Source organism: Panthera leo, chromosome D4, assembly GCF_018350215.1.
Source record: "Panthera leo isolate Ple1 chromosome D4, P.leo_Ple1_pat1.1, whole genome shotgun sequence".
Classification (NCBI taxonomy): Eukaryota; Metazoa; Chordata; class Mammalia; order Carnivora; family Felidae; genus Panthera; species Panthera leo.
The window spans coordinates 90078186-90104092 of NC_056691.1; the positions used below are offsets into that span (position 1 = coordinate 90078186).

The 25907-nt window shown below is 54.7% G+C and overlaps 1 protein-coding gene across 3 annotated transcripts in view; it reads right to left on the reverse strand.

The window, feature by feature from the left end:
• Positions 1 to 231: 231 nt before the first annotated feature.
• The window catches only part of AK8 (adenylate kinase 8), a 124908-nt gene continuing 99232 nt past the window's right edge, over positions 232 to 25907 (reverse strand). For all 3 annotated transcript variants that reach the window (XM_042913981.1, XM_042913982.1, XM_042913983.1), the window contains 2 exons: positions 1955 to 2035; positions 232 to 809 (listed from right to left, as the gene is read on the reverse strand). In XM_042913981.1, coding sequence (XP_042769915.1) covers positions 572 to 809; positions 1955 to 2035 — 319 coding nt within the window. In that variant the 3' untranslated portion in view covers positions 232 to 571. The remainder of the gene's footprint in view (positions 810 to 1954; positions 2036 to 25907) is intronic.

Consider the following 25907-nt stretch of genomic DNA (forward strand, 5'->3'; position numbering starts at 1 on the left):
GCCTTCTAAGCGGCTCTAGTCCATCCTCAGAAACAGTCCCATGTGCCTGGAACTGCAAAGTCCAGCACAGCAGCCACGAAGCCACCCGTGGCTGTTCCTGTTTAAGTTAGCAAAGGGCAGGTGAAATTTAAAAACCATCTCCTCGCGGGGCGCCGGGGGGCGGGCGGGGCGCCGTCGGCTAAGTCACACACTTAGCCGACTGAGCCACCCAGGGGCCCCCGAGGTGGTGGCTCTTTAAAACTCCATTTATTGAGAGCTGGTCGTGTGCCAGGGACTTGGCTGAGGGCTTTCCGGGCGCCCCGCCCGCAGGGACGGTCACCACCCCGGCTTTGGCTGTAAGCGAGGCTCCGAGGGTTCGGTGCCTCGTCCGAGGGCGCACAGCCCGGAGCCCTGCTGTGCTCCACTGCCTCCCTGGGCTTTGTCCGCCCTGTGTTCCCAGGCCCCGAAACAGGGCGGCCTTCCAGCGTCCTCCCCTCCAGGACACCCGAGACTGCACCCAGCGCACTTTATTGGCTTGGCTGAGGTTTCGGGAGGTTGGGGTGGGGGCTGACTTTGTCTCCCTGGGAAGCCATCAGGGGACTTTCCTGGGCAGGGGGTTAATGATCCCACTCTCTATGTATTCAAAGACCGTGTACGGGTCCTGGTCCCCGTTGATGGCGATGGCCTGCCTGTAGAACTCCTCCAGGTCCGAGGAATGCCTGTAGAACAGATCCATTTTGAGCTTGACCTGCTCTTTGGTATCTTTCGGGTGCTGCAGGAGGCGGGCCTGGATTTCTACGGTCGGGGGCGGCTTGTACATGAGGTGGTACCTACGACAGAGGAGGGAAGCAGGTGACCCGTGGCCCCGCCCAGAGGGCGGGGGGGGGGGAGAACGGGCCTTCTGTCCCACCGTTGACCCAATCGGTCCCCATCACCGCCACCAAACATTTACGGCACACCAGCTGGGTGCACACCCGTGGTGGGGCCCTGGTGCTCCCCCTGGAGCACCCGAAGAGTGGTCCCTGCCCCGGGGGTGAGGGTGCAGGTCAGTGACCGGCGGAGAGAGTAGAATATATTACCCCCCAAATTCCTTTCTTTCCTTCCTTCTCGTCCTTCCCTTCTTTCCTCCTTTTCCTTCTTCCCTCCAAACAGTATTTACCAAGCGTCTGCTGCCCCTCTGGCATCATGTCTGCTCCTGGCACAGAGGGGCAAGCGGGACGATCGTTGGCTCCGTGCGCATAGCGCTCGTGGCCGAGTGGGGGAGAGGGGCACTGTGACAATAAATGTGAGTGCGGGGGACAGCAAGGGCCACAGACAGTCACTGCTGGGCGGGACCCAGGGGCGGGGCAACATGAAGGCCACTGTGCTTGACTTGGGTCGGCGAGACCGTCCCTCGGCACCAAGGATAAGACATCAGCCTATGGTGTAGAAAATTCCTGGTATTTCTTTCCTGCCGCCCCCCACCCCCCACCCCACTCCGGAGTCCCGACCCAGAAACGTGGCCGGGGGACTAAGAAATGTGGCCTGTGTACCAGGGAGGATGGATGCTTCTAGCTTTTAGTGATCGTGGGGACTTTCAACTGCGTCTCAACACAAACACAGTCCTTGAACTTGGCCGGACCGCAGAATAAGGCTCACAATTCACCTCCCGTGACCGTGGGTCGGCCCCCAGGTGAACTGGTTCGCAGTCACATCTGCAGTGCGTCTTGGCGAGAAGGGGCCTTCGGAAGCGTCCCGGGGACACCTGCCCAATCCAGCCACTTCCCATGCCGGGGTCAGAACTGTTACTTGGGACGGGGAGGGTATTTCGCGTCGGACATGCATTTCCTGGCGCAGGGTCCACAGGCACTGCCCAGAGGAACTGGCTGGATGAACCCTCCTTCTAGAGTCTTCTGTCAGCGGCAGCCCCAGACCCATCCTGCAGTGGTCTCGGCTGAGCCCTCAGACGGCCAACCACCGGGAGCCTGGCACAAACCTTTCTCCCGTGACGGGATCCATTCTTCTCAGGGTCAGCCGCTCGATGATAGAATCTAATGGCACGTTCAGGAAAAACACCCTGCGGGGAGAGAACGACAGCACGGTCAGCTGGGGAGGACCCCGGCTGGCCTCACGGCACCTGAGAGCGGGGCCGGCACCTTCCCCGCGTGCGAGTGGAGCCCCAGGAGCCACCTCTCAGGGGCTCCGGGGACCAAGGTCTCCGGCGTCACCAGGGAGAGATACGGGCGAGGCCTCCCTGCCACGGAAGCTGGTTACAGTCCGCCTCCACCATGGACTTTTTTGTGTGACGCTCGGGCCACTCACACACCCTCTCAGCCTCCGTTTGCTCAGCTGCAAAATGGGGCTAATGATCGCTCCCTGGTGCTGACGATCTGGTGACACAAAGCGTGTGCCCAGCTCAGCGCAGGGCTGGCGCACGCTCGGGGCTCACACGTGGCAGGCGGTGCCATAGCGTCATCTCTACGATCGCGGGATAGCCTTCTCGAGAGTTCGGGCTCCCTGGCCGCCCGTGCCCTCCCTCTTTCACAAAGGAGCCCTGGACCCAAGGGAGCAGGGCCTTCGAAAGTCAACAGCCCAGATCAGAGCCCAGCAGGAAAGACAGGGCGCCCCCTTCTGATAACCCAGGTCTCCCGGAAATCCCTAGTGCAGATGGCCCAGTCCCCCCCTTTTGGCAATGGGACCCGTTCTTTACATAAAACCGGAGGACAGAGGTCCTCAACCCCGGGTGATTTTCACCCGAGAAGACATTTGGCAACACAGGGGACATTTGTGGTTGTCACAACAGGGAGGAAATGCTACTAGCAGCTAATGGGTGGGGCCCAGGGACGCGGCTCAACATCCTGGGACAAGGGGGACAGCCCCCACCACGAGGACTCATCCAGCCCCAATGGCCATGGCGCCAGGGTTGGCAGATGGGACAGGGCGAAGGGCTGGTGCTCTGGGGGGGAGGGAGGGGGGGTTGGCAAAGGGCCAAGTGTTCACGGCACCTGCCCTCAGGTCTAATCCGGGCCCGTCTTCTGGTGTGAAACCATCCCAGTTTGTTTTTAAAAAATGAACTTCTGGGGCGCCTGGCGGGCTCAGTCGGTTAGCCGCCCAGCTTCGGCTCAGGTCATGATCTCACGGTTTGTGGGTTCGAGCCCTGAGTGGGGCTCCGTGCCGACAGCTCGGCCTGGAGCCTGCTTCGGATTCTGTGTCTCCCTCTCTCTCTGCCCCTTCCCCCACTTGTGCTCTGTCTCTCTCTCTCAAAAGTAAATAAACGCTGAGAAAAAATGAACTTCTGGAACATTCCATTGCTCACTCCCTGCTGACTCACTCATCCTCTAATTCATACGTGCATTTATTGGCCGTCCGCTGTGTGCCAAGCATCACAGTAAGCTCCCAAGTTGACCTGCCCGCTGTGTGGGCTGCGACACGGGATTCAGTGGGGTCACCATCAGGTTTGTGAGTTTGTGAGTTCGAGCCCCACGTCGGGCTCTGCACTGACAGCTCAGAGCCTGGAGCCTGCTTCGGCTTGTGTCTCCTTCTCTCTCTGCCCCTTCCCCCCTCATGGTCTGTCTCTCTCTCTCTCTCCCCCTCTCTCTGCCCCTTCCTGCTCGTGCTCTCTCTCTCTCTCAAAAATAAATAAACATTAAAAAAATTATTTTTACTGGTTATGAGTCACTTTGATCTGTGTCCACGCCTCCCGTTTTACTGAGATGAAGGACGTGGCCGTGGCCGACCGAGGACAGGGGCACAGCTGGGCTGTTCCTCCTGCTGTGCTCGCTGCTTCCTTGAGCTTACAGATGCCTGCTGATCGTCCCAACTCTCCCCGGGGAGCCACCCTGATCCTTTCTCATCCTTGTGACTTGTCTGAAGTTAACTCATCCTGGGGCTGCAGGGCTGCGCACGCACCAGGAAGGCCCGGGCGTGGCCAGTCGGGGCGCGGGCTCCCTGTGCCCAGAGCAATTGGGCACAATCAGCAAGCAAGCCGATCCAAGCCAGGCCAATGAGGGGCTGAACCATGGCTTGCCAGAAAGGAGCATCCTTTTTGCTGGGGCTGCTGAGATGATGATAGGGGACCCGGGGTTGCCTGGGGCCTGGCCCACAGAAAGCCTACTTGAGAGAGAGAGAGGGGGGACAGGTGGCCAGAGACACCGTTTGGGGCCCTGAATCAAGCTGTGCCTGAAGCCGACACACCTCTCAATATTTCCCTGACACGAATACATAAATCTCTTCTTTTGCTTAAGCTGGTTTGAGCTGGGATTCCTGCAACTGTTCTCCAAAGGACACCTAATACTCCCAGTCTCCCCGACGCCCCTGGCTTCTGCCAAACGTGTAAACTTTAAAAAAAAAAAAAAAAAAAAAAAAAGTGAGTCCCTGAGCAAAAGGCTCTCTCCTTCAAGGCAGTTTCTCTGACTGCCTTTCTTCTCTCTCCCTCATTCTGCCCAGGCTGTTTGCTTACGTTTGCTCCTGCCCAGTTGGCCAAGAAGGCCCTCCCGGGCGCCTGATGAGAGCGGCTGCCCGCCCTCCGCAGGGCGAGCGCGGTGGTTTCCCCTGCAGCCTGGGGGGGCCGGCAGCCTCGCAAGCCCACCTCTTCCCCGCGCGGGTTCTTGATAATGATTTCCATCCACAACGTGCTGCAAAATAACAGCCACCAAATAAAACAAGCGAGATCGGGGGGCGTCTGCACACGGGAGCACAGGTGTTTCAACGAGCTTTTATCCCTTACGCTCCAAACACGCAGGGCCCCCCTCCCACCCCCGAGACTTGCGAGGCCCCACAGCAACACCGAAACACGGCTGTCACTGTGGCTGGCGGCTGACGGTGCCGCTCTGGATGCCGACGCCAGTAGAAAGGGAGCCAGTTTGGAAATCCCTGATAATTGATGTTGCTTCATAAACAAACAAGCCCCAATTGAAAGATTTTTAACCCAGCGTATCAAGACTGCTTGTCGTCATTCAAGGGAATGACTTCTGAAAGGCTGGCGAGATCAGAGGCACAAGGACACCAAATTGGTACTTGAAACACGTCGCTGGGAGAAGCCTCGCTGGAGAAGGAGCCGTGCTTCCATGCTGGAAGCTTCTGATTAGCCAGGCTCCTGGAGCCACGGCGCCAGAGCGGGGTGGCAGGCTGGAGTGGGGAGCCCAAGCCAGCGTGCACCCCGCCCGGCCTGCGTTGTGCATTCTGTGGCTCGTTTACAATCACACGGCCCGGGGACGGGGATCGGGGACGGCAGAGGTGGCCAAGAATACCCAAAGCGGGGCGCAGGGCAGAAGCGCTCCTGCTGTAGTATGGGGGTGCCAGCACTCACTCACTGGGGGGGGAGGGGTGGGGGCACTACCTACTTTGGGGATTGGGGGGCTGTGCAGAGCTTCGGGCTGGTGGAGGCCTCGGGAGGGAGGGGCAAGGTCGCACCGCAAGGTTGAAGAAGCAGTTTCCAATCCCGCGGTTCCGGAATTTGTCTGATGTCGAGAATCACTGGGGGGAACGTGTCTGAAACACAGACTCCGGGCAGCCCCCTCAAGAGCTGCCGAAGCAAAACCTCCAGGAGAGGGGCCGGGATGGGTGTGTTTGTAGATCAGCAGCTCAGGCGACTCACACGCTCAGGCAGGTATGGGAACCACGGTCTAATCCCAGGTCTCGCCCTTGGCCGCACCCTGGAACCATCGAAGGGGCTTTGGGAATAGTGAGGCCTGCGTCCCCCCCCTAGAGGTTTACCTACAAGTGGCCCAAGGTGAGGCCTGGGAATGGAGATTTTTAAAGGCTCCCCAGGTGACTGTAGTATGTAGTCAAGGTTGGGAACCACTGCTCTGATCCGATCTGCTCAGTGCACAGTGTGGGGAAACTGAGTCTTAGAGAGGTGAGGGCTCGTACTCTGTCACCCAGGGCATTGGTGCCAGATACCCAATGGCAGCTGGGATCTCTTGACTCTCAGGGTACCTCCTCTGGCCACCCTGCCTGGGGCTCTGTTTGGGGAGCAAAGAAAGCTTTCTTCCTCAAAGATCTTGAAGCTTACCACGTGCTCCAAAGCTAAATTTACTGGAAGCTAAACGGGTGGAACTTTCTCTGGACCCATGCGTAGATTTGGTAAATGGAAGGAGGTGACATTCCATACTGACTTGAAGTAAATATGGCATCCGGTACTGCCCAGAGGCGGGGCCCTGCCCTCGTTAGCCTCTTGATTTCAAGCAATGAGACTCCACTAGGGGCAGAGCTCTACGCAAAGCACCATGGTATAATTACAATGAGATACCACCTCATACTCATTTGGATAGCTATTATAAAAAAACCCCCAGCAAATGACGGGTGTTGGCGAGGATACGGAGACAGTGGAACCCTAGCGCATTGCTCGTGGGAAGGGAAAATGGTGCATCTGCTGGGTGCGGTTCTCTGAAAAAGTAAACACAGTACCATACGGTTCAGCTGTTCCACTGAGTGTGTGTCCAAAATGAGGGAAAGCAGACCCTGGAACAGGTATTTGCAGACCCAAGTTTGTAGCTGCATCACTCACAGTAGCCGAAAGATGGAAATAACCCAGACGTCCATTGATGGATGAGTGGATACACAGAATGTGGTCCATACACACAATAGAATATTATTCAGCCTTAAAAGGGAATGAAATCCTGACACCTGCTATAACATGGGTGAACCTTGAAGCCGTTGCACTAAGTGAAATGAGTCAGACGCAGAAGGATGGATGTCATATGAGCCCACTTCCGGGAGGTATCTAGAGTCATCCAATTCGTAGAGACGAGTAGATGGCTCCCAACGAGGGTGGGAGCCAGGGTGTGGGAAGAGGGGTGGGGAGTCCGTGTTCGACAGGGACAAAGTTTCAGCTGAGCAAGATGAAACAAGCTCAGGACGTGGGCAGTGGTAAGGTCGCACAACACCGTGAATGTACTGACTGCTACCGAAGTGTATCCTTAAAAACGGCTAAAATAGTAAATTTCCTCTTACGTGTATCTTACCTTAATAAAACATAAAGGTCTGTGGTGTAGTTTATAGACATGATGGTGAAGGCAGGGTGAGGGGCGGTTCTCTGGCCTCGAATAAGCTTACAGTTTAATGAGGTTCTGAACACACACAGGTGAACAAAGAAACGGACAGACCAGAGAATGTGAACCATAGAATAGTCCTAATTCTGAACTAGGTATGATGCCGATGCTATAAAAACATTCAGAAAATAGAGGAAGAGAGGGGCGCCTGGGTGGCTCAGTCGGTTAAGTGTCCGACTTCAGCCCAGGTCACGATCTCACAGTTTGTGACTTTGAGCCCCATGTCCGGCTCTGTGCTGACAGCTCGGAGGCTGGAGCTGGCTTTGCATTCTGTGTCTCCCTGTCTCTCTGGCCCTCCCCAGCTCATGCTCATGCTCTATCTCTGTCAAAAATAAATAAACTTAAAAAAAAAAAAAAAAGAAAATAGAGGAAGAGAGAATAGCATTTATTTTGTTAGGCAGCCTCTCCCTGATACAAAAAACCAGACAAAGACATTACAAGAAAACTGTAGACCAACAGCCCTCATGAATATAGAAGCAAAAATGCTCACTAAAATGTTAACAAACTGAATCCAGCAATACATGAAAAAAGTAATAATTATAGCTAAGTGGGGTTTTGCTTGGGAAAGAAAAGTCTCATTCAACATTCAAAAAACAATCAATGTAGTTCACCCTACTATATTAGATTAAAGGAGAAAAACCGTATAATCATCTCAAAAGATGCGAGAAAAGCATTTAACAAGACTTTACATCAAGTCATGATAAATACTCTAAGCAAACTAGAAATAGAAGGTAACTTCCCCAATCCAATAAATGGTATTTACAAAAAAACTATAGCTAACATCATATTTAATAGTGGAAGACTGAATACTTTACCCTAAGACTGGGAACAAGGCAAGGTTGTCCATTCTCAGCACTCCTATTCAACATCATACCAGAAGTCCTGGATAATGCCATACGACAAGAAAAGGGAATAATGTGCATACAAATTAAAAGGGAAGTAAAATTGTCTCTATTTGTAGATGATGTAATCATATGCATAGAAGTACCAAAGATCTTTGAAAAGGTTACAATAATAAGTAAATTTAGTGAATTCACAGGATACAAAATCAATGTACAAAAAATAGACTTTCAAGATACTAGCAATAAACAATTGGAAATTAAATTTTAAAGTACCGTTTACAACTGTATAAAAATGAAATACTGGGGGCGCCTGGGTGGCGCAGTCGGTTGAGCGTCCGACTTCAGCCAGGTCACGATCTCGCGGTCCGTGAGTTCGAGCCCCGCGTCAGGCTCTGGGCTGATGGCTCGGAGCCTGGAGCCTGTTTCTGATTCTGTGTCTCCCTCTCTCTCTGCCCCTCCCCCGTTCATGCTCTGTCTCTCTCTGTCCCAAAAATAAATAAAAAACGTTGAAAAAAAAAAAAAAAAAAAAAAAAATGAAATACTCAAGATATAAAGCTAACAGAATAAGATCTGTGTGCTGAAAACTACAAAATGCTGATGAAAGAAATCAGATTGAACTAAATGGGAGAGTTATACCATGTTCATGGACTCAGACACTCAATAATGTTAAAATGTCAATCCTCCCCTCATTATTTGATGCAATTCCATCCAAAATTCCAACAAAGGTTTCTGAAGGTTCTACACAATTCTCAAGTTTATATGGGGAGTGTTTCTGGAAGAGAACTGGAATCACTAAAGCAATGTTGAATGAGAACAAATTGATCTCAAGGCTTACTACAAAGCTACAGTAGTCAGGACAGCATGAGTGTTAGTGAAAGGTCAGACACACAGATCAAAGAAACAGTATGGAGACCAGTAATAATAGACTCACACAGATATAGCTAATTACTTTTCAGCAAAGGTAACTTTACCTTTGCTAATTACTTTTCAGCAAAGCCAACACAATTCAATGGATAAAGGTGGTTTTTTACCCAGTGGTGCTGGAACTATTAGACGTCCAAATGCAAATAATGTTAGTACTAATCTTGACCCAGACCTCATACCATACACAAAATTCAAATCATAACAAACCATAAACCTAAATATAAAACCTAATGCTATTAAACTTCTAGGAGAGGATCTTTGTGATCTTGTGCTGAAGATTTCTCGATCGAACACAAAAAACCGTGATCCGTAAATAAAAAAAAAACAAAAAACTGATGTTAGATTTCACTAAAAATTTCTGCACTTCAGAAGACATTAAGAAAATGACAGCTATGCCATGGACCGGGAGAACATATCTGACAAATGTACACTCGATAACGGTTTGTACTCAGAATACGTAAAAATGTGAATTCCATGCACAACAAATGACATATGGAAAGACGCACAGATAGATCCCAAACTACCTTGTATTTCCAAATTTGATGCTTCAATTGGGATGAGCTGACCTAGGAAAACAGTTTCCTGAGAAAGGCTCAAACTGTGTCCTCCTTCCACAACTTGTTTGGAGCCGGAGGGCTGTGCCGAGCCCGCCGGAAGGCAATGACGCTACCCCGGCTTTAGGTGTAGACCCGGCCTTTGCCATTTGAAGCCTCTTTTAGGGGCTGACACACACCCAGAGCTCACTGTTCCGTGTCTGCTGTAGTGACTCTCGGGTCAGTATAATCAAGGGGCCACCTCTAAAGGGGAACTTCGCAATGGCCACCACTGATGCGGGGAACCAGGGAGAAAAAGCAAAACGACACCGTGGATTAGCACTTGAATGATCTGCTCATCTTTTTTTATGTTTACATATTTATTTTGAGAGAAAGAGGGGGCGTCTGTGCCCGAGCGCGCATGTGTGAGCCGGGGGAGGGGCAGAGAGAGAAGGAGAGAGAGAATCCCACGCAGGCTCCGCGCTGACGGTGTGGGGCTCCACCCCACGAACCGTGAGATCACGACCTGAGCTGGAACCGAGAGTTGGGTGCTTACCCAGGTGCCCCTGATCTGCTCACGTTCAACTGGGATGTGTGCCCGTGACATCCCAGAGAGGTCGTGCCAACACTGAAGCTGTTGCTCAACAGTCCTCATACGGTGGCAACGCACGGGACGCTTGTATGGCACAAAGCAGGAGTGACCATTTTTTCTAAACTTGTCGGGACGGGAACCCCATCTAGTCCGAGGGCAGAGAGAGAGGCAGCAAATGTGTCTAGAGACAACTGCACTGGGGGCTGCATAGAAGGTGCGAGTGAATTATGCACAGACTATCAAAATATTTAAAAACAATGAAAACTAGGTCACCTGCAGAAGGATCCACACCCCTGAACACACCGGGCCTTAGCCGTCCGAGGACAGGTGCCCGGCTGCCCTGTCTGCATTCTTTGCGCAGGACGTGTGGTAAGGGCCAGATAAACACGCGGTGAACCGGTGGGTGTTGACCGTGAAGCCGTGGGAGGCCTGACGGGGAAGCGCCCCATCACGGGGACCGCCCCCCCGGCCCTGGGCCACAGGACCCTCCACGGCTGTCGCGAGAGACGCTGTGCCCAGGAGAGCCGGGTGCTGGAGACAGTTTGGACACAAGGCCTCCCCGGAGCCTGGAAACGGCCCTGGCCAGGCTTGGAAAATTTTTACTAGGTGTGTTTTTTTCCTCTGACATGTGTCCAATTTGAAAACTAAAGGCCAAACATCTCCCCCTCATTTAAAAAACCCCAAGCATCCTTCCTCCTGCCCTCAGGCAGCTGCTGCGGGGCTCGCTCGCCACTACCCGCTCCTTAAAAAAAAAAGAGGCTCCCGCTGGCCATTTCTTGTTGAAAAGTGTGCATAATTGATAACGGTAAATCCACCCTGGCTGTGTCTGAAATCTCTCCAGGGGCAAGAGGAACATTCTCTCTGGCTGTCATTACCTGGTAAATTAGCGAGCTCCCTGGCAGTTTACCAGGCACCACACAAAATGCAGCGGTCTGGGTTTAAGGCGAATGACCCGGGGATCAAATTCCTGCATAATCGGTCTCCATTTTAAAGCCGTCTTAAAATTTCTGCCTCCCTCACCGCTGGGAAGAGAGTAATTCCTTTGCACACAGCCACCCGGACGCTCCCTAGACAATCATGAAATGTAAATCACTGGAAGTCAGAAAGTTCTGCAAACTTTTCCCAAAGAGGCGACGGAGCTTAAGGCAGAAAGGACAGCAGGCAGGTGGAAAGCTGGCCGGCTTTCCGGCCAGTCTGTGCCAGGCCCCGGGCGCCCTCCGGACGGGCGGCTCTCAGCTCGGAGACCCGGGGACGCGCGAGCACTCTATGGGGTCTTGCTGGCGGGAGGCGGACCCTCTGTCCCACCTTGTCCCCCACTTTGTGCGCTCACCCATGCTCACCCAGCCAGCCATCAGTTCCGGGTGGCGGGGCCACACGGGTCCACACTCCTGACTCCCTTCTCCCCTGGCCACCCTTTGGCTCCGGGTCTGTGTTTGCGGGGGGCCTTGCTGATCCCCTCTGTGCGCTCATGACACGAAGTTCCTGCGTGTTCCTGGAAACCCGCCGTCTTCCTCGGGCACCGGCCGACCCCACTACGCCTTCCAGCTTGTACCCAGGGCTCTTGTGGTTCCACCAACAACCCGCTGGCTCGGGGCCGCCCTGACGGAAGGAACGTGGGTCCACACCGATCCGCACTCAAGTCTGCCAGTGTGGACAGCAGTCCAGACCCACTGGTTAAGCGGCCGTTCCGAAAGGACGTGTGAGCTGGTGAATGTTTTGTCAGTTGCCCCAAGGTGTGGCTGACACACAGGTACTCTGTCACATCTCCCGTATCCCCCCCCAGCGCTGCTCTTTTTTTTTTAAAGTTTATTTACTTTGAGAGAGAGAGAGAGAGAGAGAGAGAGGGAGCTGGAGAAGGGCAGAGAGAGGGAGAGAGAGAATCCCAAGCAGGCTCCACACTGCCAGCGTGGAGAGCCCAACGTGGACTCGAACTCATGAACCTCCAAGATCATGACCTGAGGCCGAAATCTAGAGTCACGGGCTCAACCGACTGAGCCACCCAGGCGCCCCCAGGTCCGCCTTTGAGAAAGAATTTGTGGGGCACCCGCCGGGCTCGGTCTGTTAAGCGTCCGACTTCGGCTCAGGTTACGGTCTCACGGTCCGTGAGTTCGAGCCCCGCGTCGGGCTCTGTGCGGACGGCTCGGAGCCTGGAGCCCGCTTCGGATCCTGTGTCTCCCTCTCTCTCTGCCCCTCCCCCGCTCACACTGCATCTCTGTCTCTCAAAAGTAAATAATAAATGAAAAAAAATTTGTTTAAAGAAAGAATTTGGGCCTCAGCCGTAAGGGGTGTGGTCAGCTGAGAGCCTCTAGCTGTAACTGTCTTCAGGGACTTGCACCCTGTGTCAATGTTTCTGGCGTATTTGCTGAGATATAATTCACCCCTTAAAAGTATACAGTGTAATGATTTTTAGTGTAGTCAGACTTGGGCAACCATCAACACGATCTAAGTTTAGGACATTTTCATCACCTGCAGGGAAACCCTCTGCCCGTGGGCGGTCCCTCCTACTGTCCCCCCTCCCCCCTGCCGTCGGCTGCCACGGCTGTACTTTCTGTCTACGGATTTGCCAATGCTGGACGTTCCGCTTAAATACAATCATTCAGTATGCAGCCTTGCAGGTCTCCAGTTAGGATAATCGATGGGGGGTGGGGGGGGGGAAGGAGGGACCCCACAAGGTTATTTTAAGGATTAAACATGGCAATCCATCTAAAGCCCTTACTGCATAAAAACAACATAGAACATCCACGCGGGCCTGCGCGCCGGCACCTTCTACGCAGCCCAGCGTTCTCGATATTCGCCCGCACCGAAGCCTGCAACAGAGCTCCGCTCCCTCTCACGGCCAAATGGTGTTCCATTGTACGTACAGGCCTCATTCCGTTTATCCCTTCACCGGCCGACGGGCATTTTTAACCCAAGCTTTTGAATGAGGTCACACTCTTCTGGGGGCGGCCCTTGGCCTGCGACTGGGCTCCGAGCGGTCCTGGCTAGCGCAGCCTCCCTCGGTGGCTGAGCCTCGCTCTGGAGCTCCCTGCGGGGCTGGAGGAGCAGGTCGGACCTGCCTCCTGGCCTCCTGGCTCCCCTGCCCCATCCCGCGTCAGCCCCTTTCCCTGCTTCGGCTGTTGGCTTTTCCTCGAGCTTGTTACGCTCCCTTCTCCATCTCAGCGTCTGCTTCCTGAGGGGCCCGACTGGTGACGTGTGCCCTGGGAGGTAGCAGGAGCCTTAAACAGTCAGTCCCTTTTGAGTGAACCGCAGCTTTCCGTCCCCGCGTGTCCCCCCCACCGACGGTCAGCTTCGGAGAGAGGAGAGTGGCCAAGATACGGGCTCTGAGAGCAGAAAGATCTGGGCTCAAGTTCTGGCGTCACCTTCCAGCTCACTGCGGGACCAGCCATTTCCCCCCCCTCCCCCCACGCCTGTTTATGCGGATTACAAAGAGACAGGACCTCACCAAGTTATTTCCGGGATTAAGTACAAGAATGCGTACCAAGTGCTGAGCGTGTGATGACAGCAGGATCCCCACGCGGGCCTCCCTGCCAGGCGCTCTTCTAAGACCCCAAGGTCTTAGCTCAGGTCACCTCCTCGTCACAGCCTTACAAGGGGGAGTATCACCTCCGTGACCGTAGCTGAGAAAACCGAGGGGCAGAGAAGTCCAGCAACCTGCCAAAATTCGCCAGCTGGGAGGTGGCTGTGATGGTTAATGTTATGTGTCACCTTGAATGGGCTACAGGGTACCAGATATTAGGTCAAACACTTTTCCGGGTGTAGCTGTGAGAATATTTGGGAGATTAACACTTACGCTGGGGAAAAAGGAAGCAGACTGCCTTCCCTGCTGTGGGTGGGCCACATCCCGTGGGTTAAAGAAGGCCTGAATAGAACAAAAAGACTGACCGTCCCCTGAATTCCTCCTCTCTGATGGCTTCAAGTGTGGGGTGGGGGGTGGGGGGCAGTGGTGGATAACGGCTTGCTCCTGTCTTCAGATCTAATGAGGTAGGAGGTGGGATCGACATCATGTGCCCTTATCCTCAAGGGTCGCCAGGCCCCACTTCAGATTCCTTCAGACCAAGGCCTTCCTGCCTTCTGGCTCTTCCCGGGTCTCAAGCCATCCAGCTTGTGCTACCTCGCCCTGCAGATCTTGGGAGTTGCCAGTCTCTACATTGCATGAGCCAATTCCCTATAATAAATCTTTTTCTCTGTATGCAATGCACATCCTATTGGCTCTGTTTCTCTGGAGAACCCTAAGACAGTGGCAGAGCCCGGATTCAAACCCGGGAAGCCCACTCTAGTGTCCGTGCAGTTGACCATCTCAATCCATTGTGAATCTGCAGGAGGGAAGGAAGGAAGGGAGGGAGGGAGGGAGGGAGGGAGGGAGGGAGGAAGAAAGGAAGGAGAAAGGAAGGAAGGAAGGAAGGAAGGAAGGAAGGAAGGAAGGAAGAAGGAAGGAGGGAGGGAGGAAGGAAGGAAGGAAGGAGAAAGGAAGGAAGGAAGGAAGGAGGGAAGGAAGGAAGGAAGGAAGGAAGGAGAAAGAAAGGAAGGAAGGAAGGAGAAAGGAAGGAAGGAAGGAAGGAGAAAGGAAAGAAGGAAGGAAGGAAGGAAGAAGGAAGGAGGGAGGGAGGGAGGAAGGAAGGAAGGAGGGAGGGAGGGAGGGAGGGAGGGAGGAAGGAAGGAAGGAGAAAGAAAGGAAGGAAGGAAGGAAGGAAGGAGGGAAGGAAGGAGAAAGGAAGGAAGGAAGGAGGGAAGGAAGGAAGGAAGGAAGGAGGGAAGGAAGGAAGGAGGAAGGAAGGAAGGAAGGAAGGAGAAGGGAAGGAAGGAAGGAAGGAGGAAGGAAGGAAGGAAGGGAGGGAGGGAGAGGGGAAGGAAGGAAGGAAGGAGGGAAGGAAGGAAGGAGAAAGGAAGGAAGGAAGGAGGAAGGAAGGAAGGAAGGAAGGAAGGAGAAAGGAAGGAAGGAAGGAAGGAGGGAAGGAAGGAAGGAGGAAGGAAGGAAGGAAGGAAGGAGAAAGGAAGGAAGGAAGGAGAAAGGAAGGAAGGAAGGAAGGAGGGAAGGAAGGAAGGAGGAAGGAAGGAAGGAAGGAAGGAGGGAAGGAAGGAAGGAGGAAGGAAGGAAGGAAGGAGAAAGGAAGGAAGGAAGGAGAAAGGAAGGAAGGAGGAAGGAAGGAAGGAAGGAAGGAAGGAAGGAAGGAAGGAAGAAGGGAGGAGGGAGGGAGGAAGGAGGGAGGGAGGGAGGGAGGAAGGAAGGAAGGAGAAAGGAAGGAAGGAAGGAGGGAAGGAAGGAGAAAGGAAGGAAGGAGGGAAGGAAGGAGGGAAGGAAGGAAGGAAGGAAGGAAGGAAGGAAGAAGGAAGGAAGGAGGAAGGAAGGAAGGAAGGAAGGAAGGAAGGAAGGAAGAAGGGAGGAGGGAGGGAGGAAGGAAGGAAGGAAGGAGAAAGGAAGGAAGGAAGGAAGGAAGGAAGGAAGGAAGGAGAAAGAAAGGAAGGAAGGAAGGAAGGAGAAAGGAAGGAAGGAAGGAAGGAAGAAGGAAGGAGGGAGGGAGGGAGGAAGGAAGGAAGGAGAAAGGAAGGAAGGAAGGAGGGAAGGAAGGAGAAAGGAAGGAAGGAGGGAAGGAAGGAGGGAAGGAAGGAAGGAGGAAGGAAGGAAGGAAGGAAGGAGAAGGGAAGGAAGGAAGGAAGGAGGAAGGAAGGAAGGAAGGGAGGGAGGGAGAGGGGAAGGAAGGAAGGAAGGAAGGAGAAAGGAAGGAAGGAAGGAAGGGAGGGAGGGAAGGGAGGGAGGGAGGAAGGAAGGAAGGAAGGAGGGAAGGAAGGAAGGAGGGAAGGAAGGAAGGAGAAAGGAAGGAAGGAAGGAAGGAGGAAGGAAGGAAGGAAGGAAGGAAGGAAAAAGGGAGGGAGGGAAGAAAGGAGGGAAGGGAGGGAGGGAGGAAGGGGAAAGGTGAGGTCTCTGCCTCCCACTGCTCGGCACAAACCAGGATCCAACGCACGCTTCAGCTGCAGCTGTCTGGGGCTGGGCTGCGCAGAGCCCCAGGTTCAGAGCCAGCTGGAGTCAATGTCCTTTTTCTACACTTCAAACGGATCGGCTGGAAGGGATTCAGGGCAAGCAACGGGACAGATGCCAAGGAGGCCTCTTCGTGTGCCTTCACTTGTGGTCCAACCTGCCATGGGCGACCCCCCTACCACCCCCCCATCCCGCCGCCCCGCGCTGCTCCGGGAGCAGGACTTTGCTCTCAGGACCAGAGCGCAGGGTGTGGAAGATCTGGTGCCCTGGGCCACCTGGGAAACCAGTGCCTCTCCTCGTCACCGGTCCCAGGGGACAGGGAGCACGGGGAAGGGTAGGTGAATTCCTTTCAAGGTTTCCTTTCTCAAAGCCAGGCTCTGTCGGGGACAAACGCCGTGTCCCTGAGCAAGAGGGACATAACCACATCCGGACCCCCTCGGCCTCGCCCCTTCTCTGCCCACGGTCAGAATCTCCCCTCTGGACTTTTCTCCTCTATTTTTTAAGGTGCTGCAGAGAAGGTTCTGTTTTAACGCCTTCCACGGCCGGGGTTTCCTTCACAGATCTCTCCCTCTCAACGTGGTTCACTTCCTGGCTTCAGTTTTAATGCTTTGGCTCTCACCGTCATCACGGTCACTGCCAACACTTACATACTTCTCCTACGTGCCAGGCACCTGTACTAAGCGTGTGACACATGCGTGTTGTCCCATTCAACCGCTTCAAGAGGCACGTGACCCCAGTCCTGTGATCCTGCCCGTTTCAAGGATCGAGACCTCAGGCCCCCCAAGAGGTCAGGTGATGCCTACAGGCTGGGCTCCCCGTCTGGCCGCTCTAGAACCCTCCTTCCTGCCCCGCTGCCTTCCTATTCGTGAAGTAACTTGGCTTCGTGCCCTGCGGTTTTAGAGCATCCCGAGACTTCTGCTGAGAATCAGGGCACAGAGGGGGAACCCCGAAGCAATCTAGGAGAGCCAGCGTAGTGGGGTCGGGGCGACGCTGCCCGCGCACCCCAGCCTCAAGGCTAGCCGGACCCCACCTCGGACCCCCGTGGGCCAAAGCCACCGCCTCATCTGTGCGCGGGGACCCCCTCTGCGGTGCCTCGCTGGGACGCCGCACGCAGCTGCCTCTCAGGGTTCAAGATAAATCACGTGGATTCCAGAAGCTCCTTCATCCCCAATCACAGCTGCCTTGCCTAAGGAATCCGCCGCTGTGTTTGTTAAAGCCACACTTTAATTACTCCAAAATTATGTTAAATCCTTGCATAAATATTGCAGCGGCATCTTCGAAGAATTTCATTACAGTAAAGTTGGGTTGCTGCCAGAGCTCTCGGTTAAAAAGTAAGAGGAGAACAGACACAGGCAGAAGAGATAGATATTGTTTTCAAGATAAAAAAGGCAAGGGGGTTATTAGCCTTTGTCAGATCACCCAGGTGTCAAAGAGAAACAGGCTCCTGGGAGCAGAAATCTCCCATTTTACAGACTCAAGGGGAAAACCGATCCCCTCCCGCCCCCCAATCTATTAGGAGTTTACTTCTCAAAAAACCTAAATCCGATTAAATATTAACAAGCAGTGGTATTAATTAATGGGGAAAAGTCCATCAAGAGAACCCCAATATGTTTACAGTGTCCTCGGGAAACTGGGAAAATTCACAATCAAGTGTGTAAATGTTCTAAAAAAGGGTCCTGAATATTTTATGAATATTTGTCATAAAACAGAAATAATAACCACTGTGCAGAGCTATTAGAATTAATATTTATGCTGCCCGCCATGAAATATTCATGGGGACAGAGAAAGGGGGGCCCGTAAGACAAGAATTAATTTACATTGGGCTCGGTTTACCCGCTGGCTTGATGTTTAAAGACGGTTGACAAGCCTCCGTATGAATCCGCCAGTCACTTCCCGCAGCCGGTGGAGTGGAGGGGGTGGGCGACGGGTCCGGGCTGCTGACAGCTCACAGATTGAGTTTCTGACAGCCCTTAAAAAACCTAAACGGCCCCCCACCTTTTTTTCCTTATTCCATTGCCCAAGGCGCTCTGTTCTGCCACCATGCATCCGATCTCCCCTTCCATCTGCTGAAATTAACGAATTAATGAGCGCGATACGCTTTACAGTGGGGCCCTATGAATGTTTACAGGCGATTAAATTATAATGCGGGACGGCTGTATAATTCATGAACCAATTAAAGGAAGTGTTAGTTGATTTGATGGGATGAGGTCGTACAAAATGCATTTAACTAATGGGGAGCCACGGGCTGCCGAGGGCCGGCTCCCTCTCTCGGATTACGCGGCTAATTGCTGCACTTTATGGGGCTGTCACTGATAGCCATGCATATTTCATTGTTCTCAAATACTTCAATTGTGTGCGTCCGTGTTGCGGCCGTAATACAGAGAAGCTGGGCCAAACTTGGCTGTAGTTACAGCGGCCGGGCTGTGGCCTCGGCCGGGAACCTGAGCCCCGGCGTCGGATGTCCCCGCCATTAGGTGATTAAAAGGGCTCGGGATGCGGCCAGCTTTTGTTTTACTAACAATTCTGGATGCTGGCTCCATGACGGTGGCCACACTGGGGCCCTGACCCCCTTTCTGTGGGGCTGTGTGAGGAGAAGTCTGAAGCACCCGCGAGCCAGGTGCAGGGCCCCCGGGGTCACCCGGGTGAACGCCCTGGGGGATTCTGGGCCTCCTGGGTGACGGGTGGGGGGCGGCCTGCACCCTGGACATGGGCGTGAGCCACGGGTTTCCTCTGGCCGACTTTGTCCCCCTGCACAGGGTGGCCATTCAGGGCTTCGTTAAATGCAGTTAGTGGCAAACTGGGACCCCAACTCAAGGCTCTGTCGTCAGAGGTTGGTGCGTGCTCAGGAGGAAATGACAGAGAAGAGGAAATAAAGGAGGAGGAAGGTCATCCTGGTGCTCAGAGCCGCCTTCCTACAGGCCGGAGGACAGAGGGTTTCCCAGCTAGAGCAGCAGGGGGTCTCGTGCAGGGAGCTGCCGCCTTCACTGTGGCAAGCCCAGATTCTGTGCGAGGCCGGGGCGTACATCCGGCCCCTCGAGACGGTCAGAGCCCTGCCGGTCGGTGGATCTCAGTAGCCAGCCACCCGGCCAGTCCTCTGATGTGGCTGTCCTCTCTTCCTCCGGATTTCGCTCGAGGTGAACACACACACACACACACACACACACACACACACACACACACACAGTGGCTCACACCGGCAATCTTTCTGCTCCCGCTTCGGCACCCGGAGCTGTGAGGAGGGAGTGGCCAGTGACTAGAGGCCACACTCCCCATCGACAGTCACACCCTTGCTCCACGCTGGAGGCCCACGTGGCCGGGGCAGGTCTCCAAGACGGGGACGGGAAAAGCAGTATGTGGCAGAGACAGGAGGCACGAACTCATGTGCTCAGTGTGGCGTGGAATAATCGCCCACGACGTTCTAGCCAATACTGTTACCATGTGACAATAGAGGTTCCAACGTGCCAGGGACGGAGGCTGACCTCCCCCCTTTTCTCCTTCACAGGTGCACACGGCGGTCGGGGTCAGCCTCCACCCCGCGACTGCATGGGGGATGCCGTGCTGTCACACGAAGCAAGCAGTCAAATCCACAAGCCTCCTGTTTGGGGAGGAAAAGGCTGCAGGGACCCCGGGACCCCCGGGGGAGAAGAGCGTCATCACTCTGAGGGTGGAAGAAGGGCCAGTTATCGATCAGCAGAAAGTAAGCTAACTAAAATACCTAAAATATCTCCCTGGGGCCTAATCTTAAATGCTACCTTGAATTGGGTGGCCAAGCTGGATTTAATGCATTCTGGTTTAAAATAAAACCAAAGAGGGGGCGCCTGGGAGGCTCAGTCCGTTAAGCGTCCGACTCTCGGGCTCAGGTCATGATCTCATGGTTCATGAGTTCAAGCCCCGCGTCAGGCTCTGTGCTGCTGGTGTGGAGCCTGCTTGGGATTCTCTCTCTGCCCTTCCTCTGCTGGCACGCTCTCTCTGTCTCTCTCTCTCAAAATAAATAAATAAACTAAAAAAAATTAAAAGATAAATAAAACCAAAGTATCATTTATCAAGTGCCTACCATGCGCGACCAACAGTCCTAAAGATTTGGCAGACGTGACCTTATATTACCTTGGAAGATAAAAATTAGTATTCTCAATGCACAAATGGGGGAAACTGAGGCCCAGAGAAGCCGAGCATCTGGGTTCAGGAGTTTCTTCCGACTAAATACCAGTACAAGTGCAAAGATACACAGGCAAGATTTCCCACTGCTAAATTACTTAAAATAGAAAAACACCGGATACACACAAATGTCCACAAACAGAGGAAGCCTTAACAAATACTCCTATTCTGCAGCTTTTAAAAGAAATAAGGTAGATATAGGGTTTTAACGTGGGAGGGGAGTCTAAGGCGCAAACTTAGGTCAAAAACAGGTTCTACAACAACCTGCGTCGTATAAGCCTACTTACATTTAAAAAAAAAATTTTTTTTTTTAACGTTTTATTTATTTTTGAGACAGAGAGAGACAGAGCATGAACGGGGCAGGGGCAGAGAGAGAGGGAGACACAGAATCGGAAGCAGGTTCCAGGCTCCGAGCCATCAGCCCAGAACCCGACGCGGGGCTCGAACTCACGGACCGGGAGACCGTGACCTGAGCCGAGGTCGGACGCCTAACCGACTGAGCCACCCAGGCGCCCCTAAGCGTTAAATACTTACATTTAACAAGAGAAGTAAATCTAGAAGGATATGCAACAAATTGGCAGTAATGATTATTACGGGGGAGGGATCAGGGGAAATAAAAGGGCTCTTTATACACGTCTCCTTTTTTTTTCTAACAATGAAAATGTACCATTTCTATAAGTAAGAAAAACACTAATTATAAAATCACAAGAAAAAAGAACACTATAGAATCACAAGAAAAAGGTTACTTTAAAAAAGGAAAAGCATCGGGGCGCCTGGGTGGCTCGGTCGGTTGACCGTCCAACTTTGGCTCGGGTCATGATCTCGCGGTTCGTGAGTTCGAGCCCCGCGTCGGGCTCTGTGCTGACGGCTCAGAGCCTGGAGCCCGCTTTGGATTCTGTGCGTCCTTCTCTCTCTGTCCCTCCCCAACTTGCACTCTGTCTCTCTCTCTCTCTCTCTCTCTCTCAAAAATAAAGGTTAAAAAAAAAAAAAAAGATCAGAATGCAGTCTGAAAAGACCGGCTCGCAACCAGCAAAGAGATGAGTTGCCTGGGTTATTTGGTAAATATGATTTGGCCAAGGCGAAGGAAGTGCACCCTAAAACCCGCGTGCGGGGGATAATTCTCCGATGAAATGGCTGTCATTACGCAGACGATATTTATAGCGTTTGCCAAGGGCTTCGCACGCTGGATACACAGCGTTATCTCGTGGACTCTCCTCCCGCAGGAGACGGGGGCGACCCTTACGCCCCACTTGACAAATGCGGGAACTGGGGCTCAAAGTGATTAGTGAACTTCTCAAGGTCACATCCACCAGTAACAGCCGTTTTCAGCTCAGGTCCGCGGAACGCCGCACTCTGAGCCGTGACCACCGGGCACACGGCCTCGCTGGGTGCTCCAGTGCAGAGCACCTCGTGATGAGTTCTGGCCCCTGGCATCACACGGAGGCTGTCTAGACGAACCCCTCACGGATCTCCACGGCGAGCCTGCGACGTAGGTGTCAGCGGCATCCCCGCTTTACCGATGAGGCGGCCCGCTTCCCTACCCGCTAGCGACTCACCCAGGTGGACTCGGGACCCACAGCCGCCGGGAGCGGGCATCCAGGCGGCCACCACGGGGCTCCCGAGTGTTTGCCAAATGCAGGGACTTTTCCAAGCGGGCCACCTGCCTGACTGTCTTTACTGGTTCTCTGGAGGCACGTTTGTTCCTTTATTTTTGAGTTTGTACTTGAGAAATTCACATAGGTTAACCATTTTAAAGCGTGTGATTCGGTGGCATTTAGGACGTTCACAGTGTCACCTCTCTGAAGTTCCAGAACATTCCCACCCCCCTAACAAGAGACCCAGTGTTCGCCAACAACTCACTCCTGACCCCCGCCTCCTGCGGCCCCGGGCGGCCCCAAGTCTGCTTGTCTGTCTCGGTAGATTTGCCTGTTCTGGACATTCCACTGAGTGATGTCCTACAATAATGTGACCTTTTGTGACTGGCTCCCTTCGCCTCGTGAGTCTGAGGTGCTATTTACTCCTCGCGAACAGTCTTCAGAAGCAGTTCTATAACCTGGGGCCCATTTTGCCGACGAGCAAACGGGAGGCTCGGAGGGAGGAGCGAATTTGCCCCCGGCCACGATGCCCGTCCAGGGCAGGGCCAGACGCCAGCCAGGACCCCCGGACCGAAGAGCCCACGATTCTACCGGCTCCATGATGATTCTGCAGGACGATGTTCTCTTAAGGTGATTTCTTTCAAAAGGGATGGACGAGCATTTGCACACGCTAAGCTCAGGCCCTCGGTGCCAGCGGCTCGCAGACCCCGTCCCCTGCACGGCCCCTGGCTCCTGACTCCCTCCCCGTGGCCTCCTTGCTGTCTTGGAGCCCACCCTCTGCACAGGCTGGTTCTGGGCCTCGAACGTGCATCTCCCTGGTGGCCACGGGGCCACCCCCACTGGGTTCGGGCCTCTGCTGAGATGTCTGCTTCCGGTGCCCCCAGGAAGGAGCGACACCCCAGCCTCTCACATGCCTGCTTTGTCCCCTTGAAGCCCTCCTCCCTGGGGACCATTATGCGTACTGTCCCGTCCTGGGGTCACGTGATCTGTGCTGTTCTCTGCCCTACTGTCGGCTCCTAGAACCGTCCTGGCACACAGTCGGTGCTCAACTAATGTTTGTTGACTGAACTGTGTTGTCCTCAGAAGCCTCGTCCTCAGAACAGAGGGAGACTCTTGGATGGGTAGGTTGGAGCTGAGGGCCACTGAGTGGGGCCACCGCAGCCAAGGCCACGGGACAATGGCCGCGAAGGGCGCGCTGTGGAGGCAGGCGGTCACGCGGGGCAGGCAGGGTGGGCACCGCATTTGCCCTCTTTTCGTTCCCTCCACGACCTACTTCCCCGCCTTCCTCTCCCACAGCGTGGGCACTCAGCACACTTTTCACTGAGTTTCTTTGCCGCGCCTGGGCCCCGGGGCCCCTCCTGTCTCTTCCGCCAGCCAGCCTCCCCTCAGGGCCTTGGCGGGCCTCCACCCCTCATCTCCTCCAAGGGCCGTTCTCTCCAGCGCCGAGGCTGCAGAGGCCTTCCCGGCGCAATTCAAAGGACTTTCCAGAATGTTCCATCTCAGGGAAATCCTGAGCTACATTCCAAAAGGCCACTCTCTCTCTTCTCAAGTTTCTAAGTAGGATAGGAGGCCCTTACTTGTGAGCCAGCAAAGACACAGATCCAGATTCAAAGAGCCTCCTTCCGGTGAATCCCACGGGGACCCAGTACCACCCCGTGGGAGCAGCTTCAGAGAGGGGCTTCCTTAGCCCCCAGCCCCTCCCAAGCCCTCCCCTAACTCCAGGCTGACCTGCGGGTGCATTAGTAACGCAACTTAGGAACCAAGCTGTGGCCTGGACTTGACCGACGGCAACCGGAGGCCGCGGGCCGGGGAGGCCGCACCCGCACGAGGGCCAGCCTGCGGCACCAGCAGCCCCAACCTACCCATCAGAGTCCCCCTCTGTTCCGAGCACGAGGCTTTGAGGACGACACAGTTCAGTCAACACACATTAATGGGGCACCCCCCTAATTGCCCACTGCAAACAAACCCGGGGTTAAACTCTTTATCTGGGGAGGCTCCTGGGTTAAACTTCCTAATGAGCCCCGGACCCAGACGCTGAAACCCGAGCTTCTAGATCAAGCTTTTCCACGTCCTTGGCTGGGGACACAGGTCTGCAATTTAAAACGTCTGGGTGTTGAGAGTTGTCTGTGAATGAAATCTGTCATTTGAGTCCAGAAGCCTAGCAGTCCTGCCTGCCATCTATCCTGAGGGCATCTCCCCCGGGGCCTGGGCACAGGGCTGCCCTCAGAGCAGGGTGAGCGCTGCTCAGGTCCCGGCTCGCACGGGCTCCCGTGGAAACGTTGTGTTCACTGCCGTGGCCCCGGGAGTCACAAGGAGCCTGATGCTAGGAGACGTGAAGTCACCTGCAAAGTCACGCCCTCCTGAAAGTTCTAGTCCTTACCCCCTTCACCGCCCCCCGCCAACCTGCGTCTCCTCATTTTGCCCCTGCATGGTGGAGACCCCGCCAGTGGGCGAGTGGGCCCCGCAGGACAGGATGGGAACTTGTCCACTGTCCCAGGCTCTGCTCTGCTGGTGGCTCGGAGCTCACCGAGGGGAGGGGCTGGAGCCCCTCCTTAGAAGGGAAGTGGTTTCTGCGGGAGGAGAGCCAGTCACCCGGAATGAGAATAACTGGTCCGGGTCAGTGCAGCCGAGAAGGGCGCCTCTCTCTGAAGGACCCGCTGCGGGCACGCCGGGTTTGCGGCTCCCGGAGGACCCACCCAGCTCAGCCCAAACCCCGGCAAGCGGTGAAGCAATGACGCGGGCACATCTCTGTGGCACCTGCTCACAGGACGGGGGAAGGTGGGGATCGGGAAATGGGAGGCTCTGGGCAGGGTATGTCCTGTGATGTTTCAAAGGGACCTCGGCAGGAAGATGCATTTCTGTTCCAAATAACAAAGGCCACTTGCCTTCCGTTATCGTTGCGCGGGACCGCAGATACAACCGGGGGCCCCGGGGTGGGGCGGGGTCCAAGGTGACGGGAGGGGTGGGCCGGCACCCAGCCAGCTCCCTCCGCCCTGACTCACGAATGCTTTTGGATGATTGGGTTTTCCCCGGAAGATCAAGTTCTGCAGGCAGAAGAGTGGCCTCGGACCAAGGACGGCCTCCGATTCTCAAAGATCTGCGCGGGGAGAGGTTTATCCCTGGGTCGGCTTTGGCTTTGTCTCTCATGGCCACCCCGACAGACGCCGCCAAAGTTCCTTCTGCCCAGACGCCTGCCGGTCCGCTTAAGTTCTGTTCCCCTGCGTTTTCCTCTCACGGGACATACGAGAGCTTGCTCTCGTACAGAGACGGATGAGCCTCCCGAAAAGAAGCCCCCGGGGTTCTCACGACAAAACGTCACCGCCGGCAGCTCCAGCCAAATGCCTTCCTCGGCGTCGACACAAAGGACCGTGTTCGGCACGTGGTCTCTCCCGGAGGGGTCCTCAGGGTGTGGAGCTCTGCTCCCCAAAGGCGGGGCAGGGGTTGGGGGGAGGCGGCAGCGGGAAACCCACGGAAACGTTTGTGAAGTAAATAATCTGCATACTTTAAAACTTCCACTGCGCTCGGTAAGAGTCCTTTACTCCAACTTCCCACCAGTCGCACGGAGGACGGGGGTGAGTGGGGATCAGCTGCCGGGGGGGGGGGGGGGGCCGCGCTCCAAAACGTGCATCGAACCCCAGCCACGCTCTCGCCAGACTCGCTGGCGCCCCGCTGATGCAGACTTCCAGAATCCTTGTGGCCAAGCCAGGGGGTGATGCTTGTCCCCACTTTGGAGCTTCCAGAAGCACTGCACACTCAGCACCTCATTTATTTCTTACCACGCTCGCGCCTCCGTCATCAAGCCCAGTCTGTACAGCAAGGGAGGGACCTGCCCCAGGTCCTGTGAATGGCAACGCAGGATTTGAACCTGGCCAGGCTGGGCCCCCAGCTGCTGCGCGTCGTGTGGGGGGGCAGGGGCTCTTTCCTTCCCACAGAGCTGCCAGACCCCGGGACGACAGGTCAGGGGCCCTGAGGCACCCTCTCCACCCAGGACAGCCTTCCCGGGCACCTCCTGGTGCGCGCCTGGCTGCCTGAGGGCCGACTCGGTGCCACGTTCCACCGGAGTCCAGAAAGTGCTCCGTGGGCCAACGTGACCCCCGCCCCAGCCAATCGCACCCGTGCCCCCCTCGACTCAGATATGGGAAGGGCAAACAGCCCGAGGCCCCGTGTGACGCAGCTACCCAAGGCAGTGCAGCCCTGCATGAACGTACCCGCCAAATTAGCGTCTGCACACCCATAAAACGGCTCACTCAAGGTCATTACCGGCCCTTCATATATAACTCAC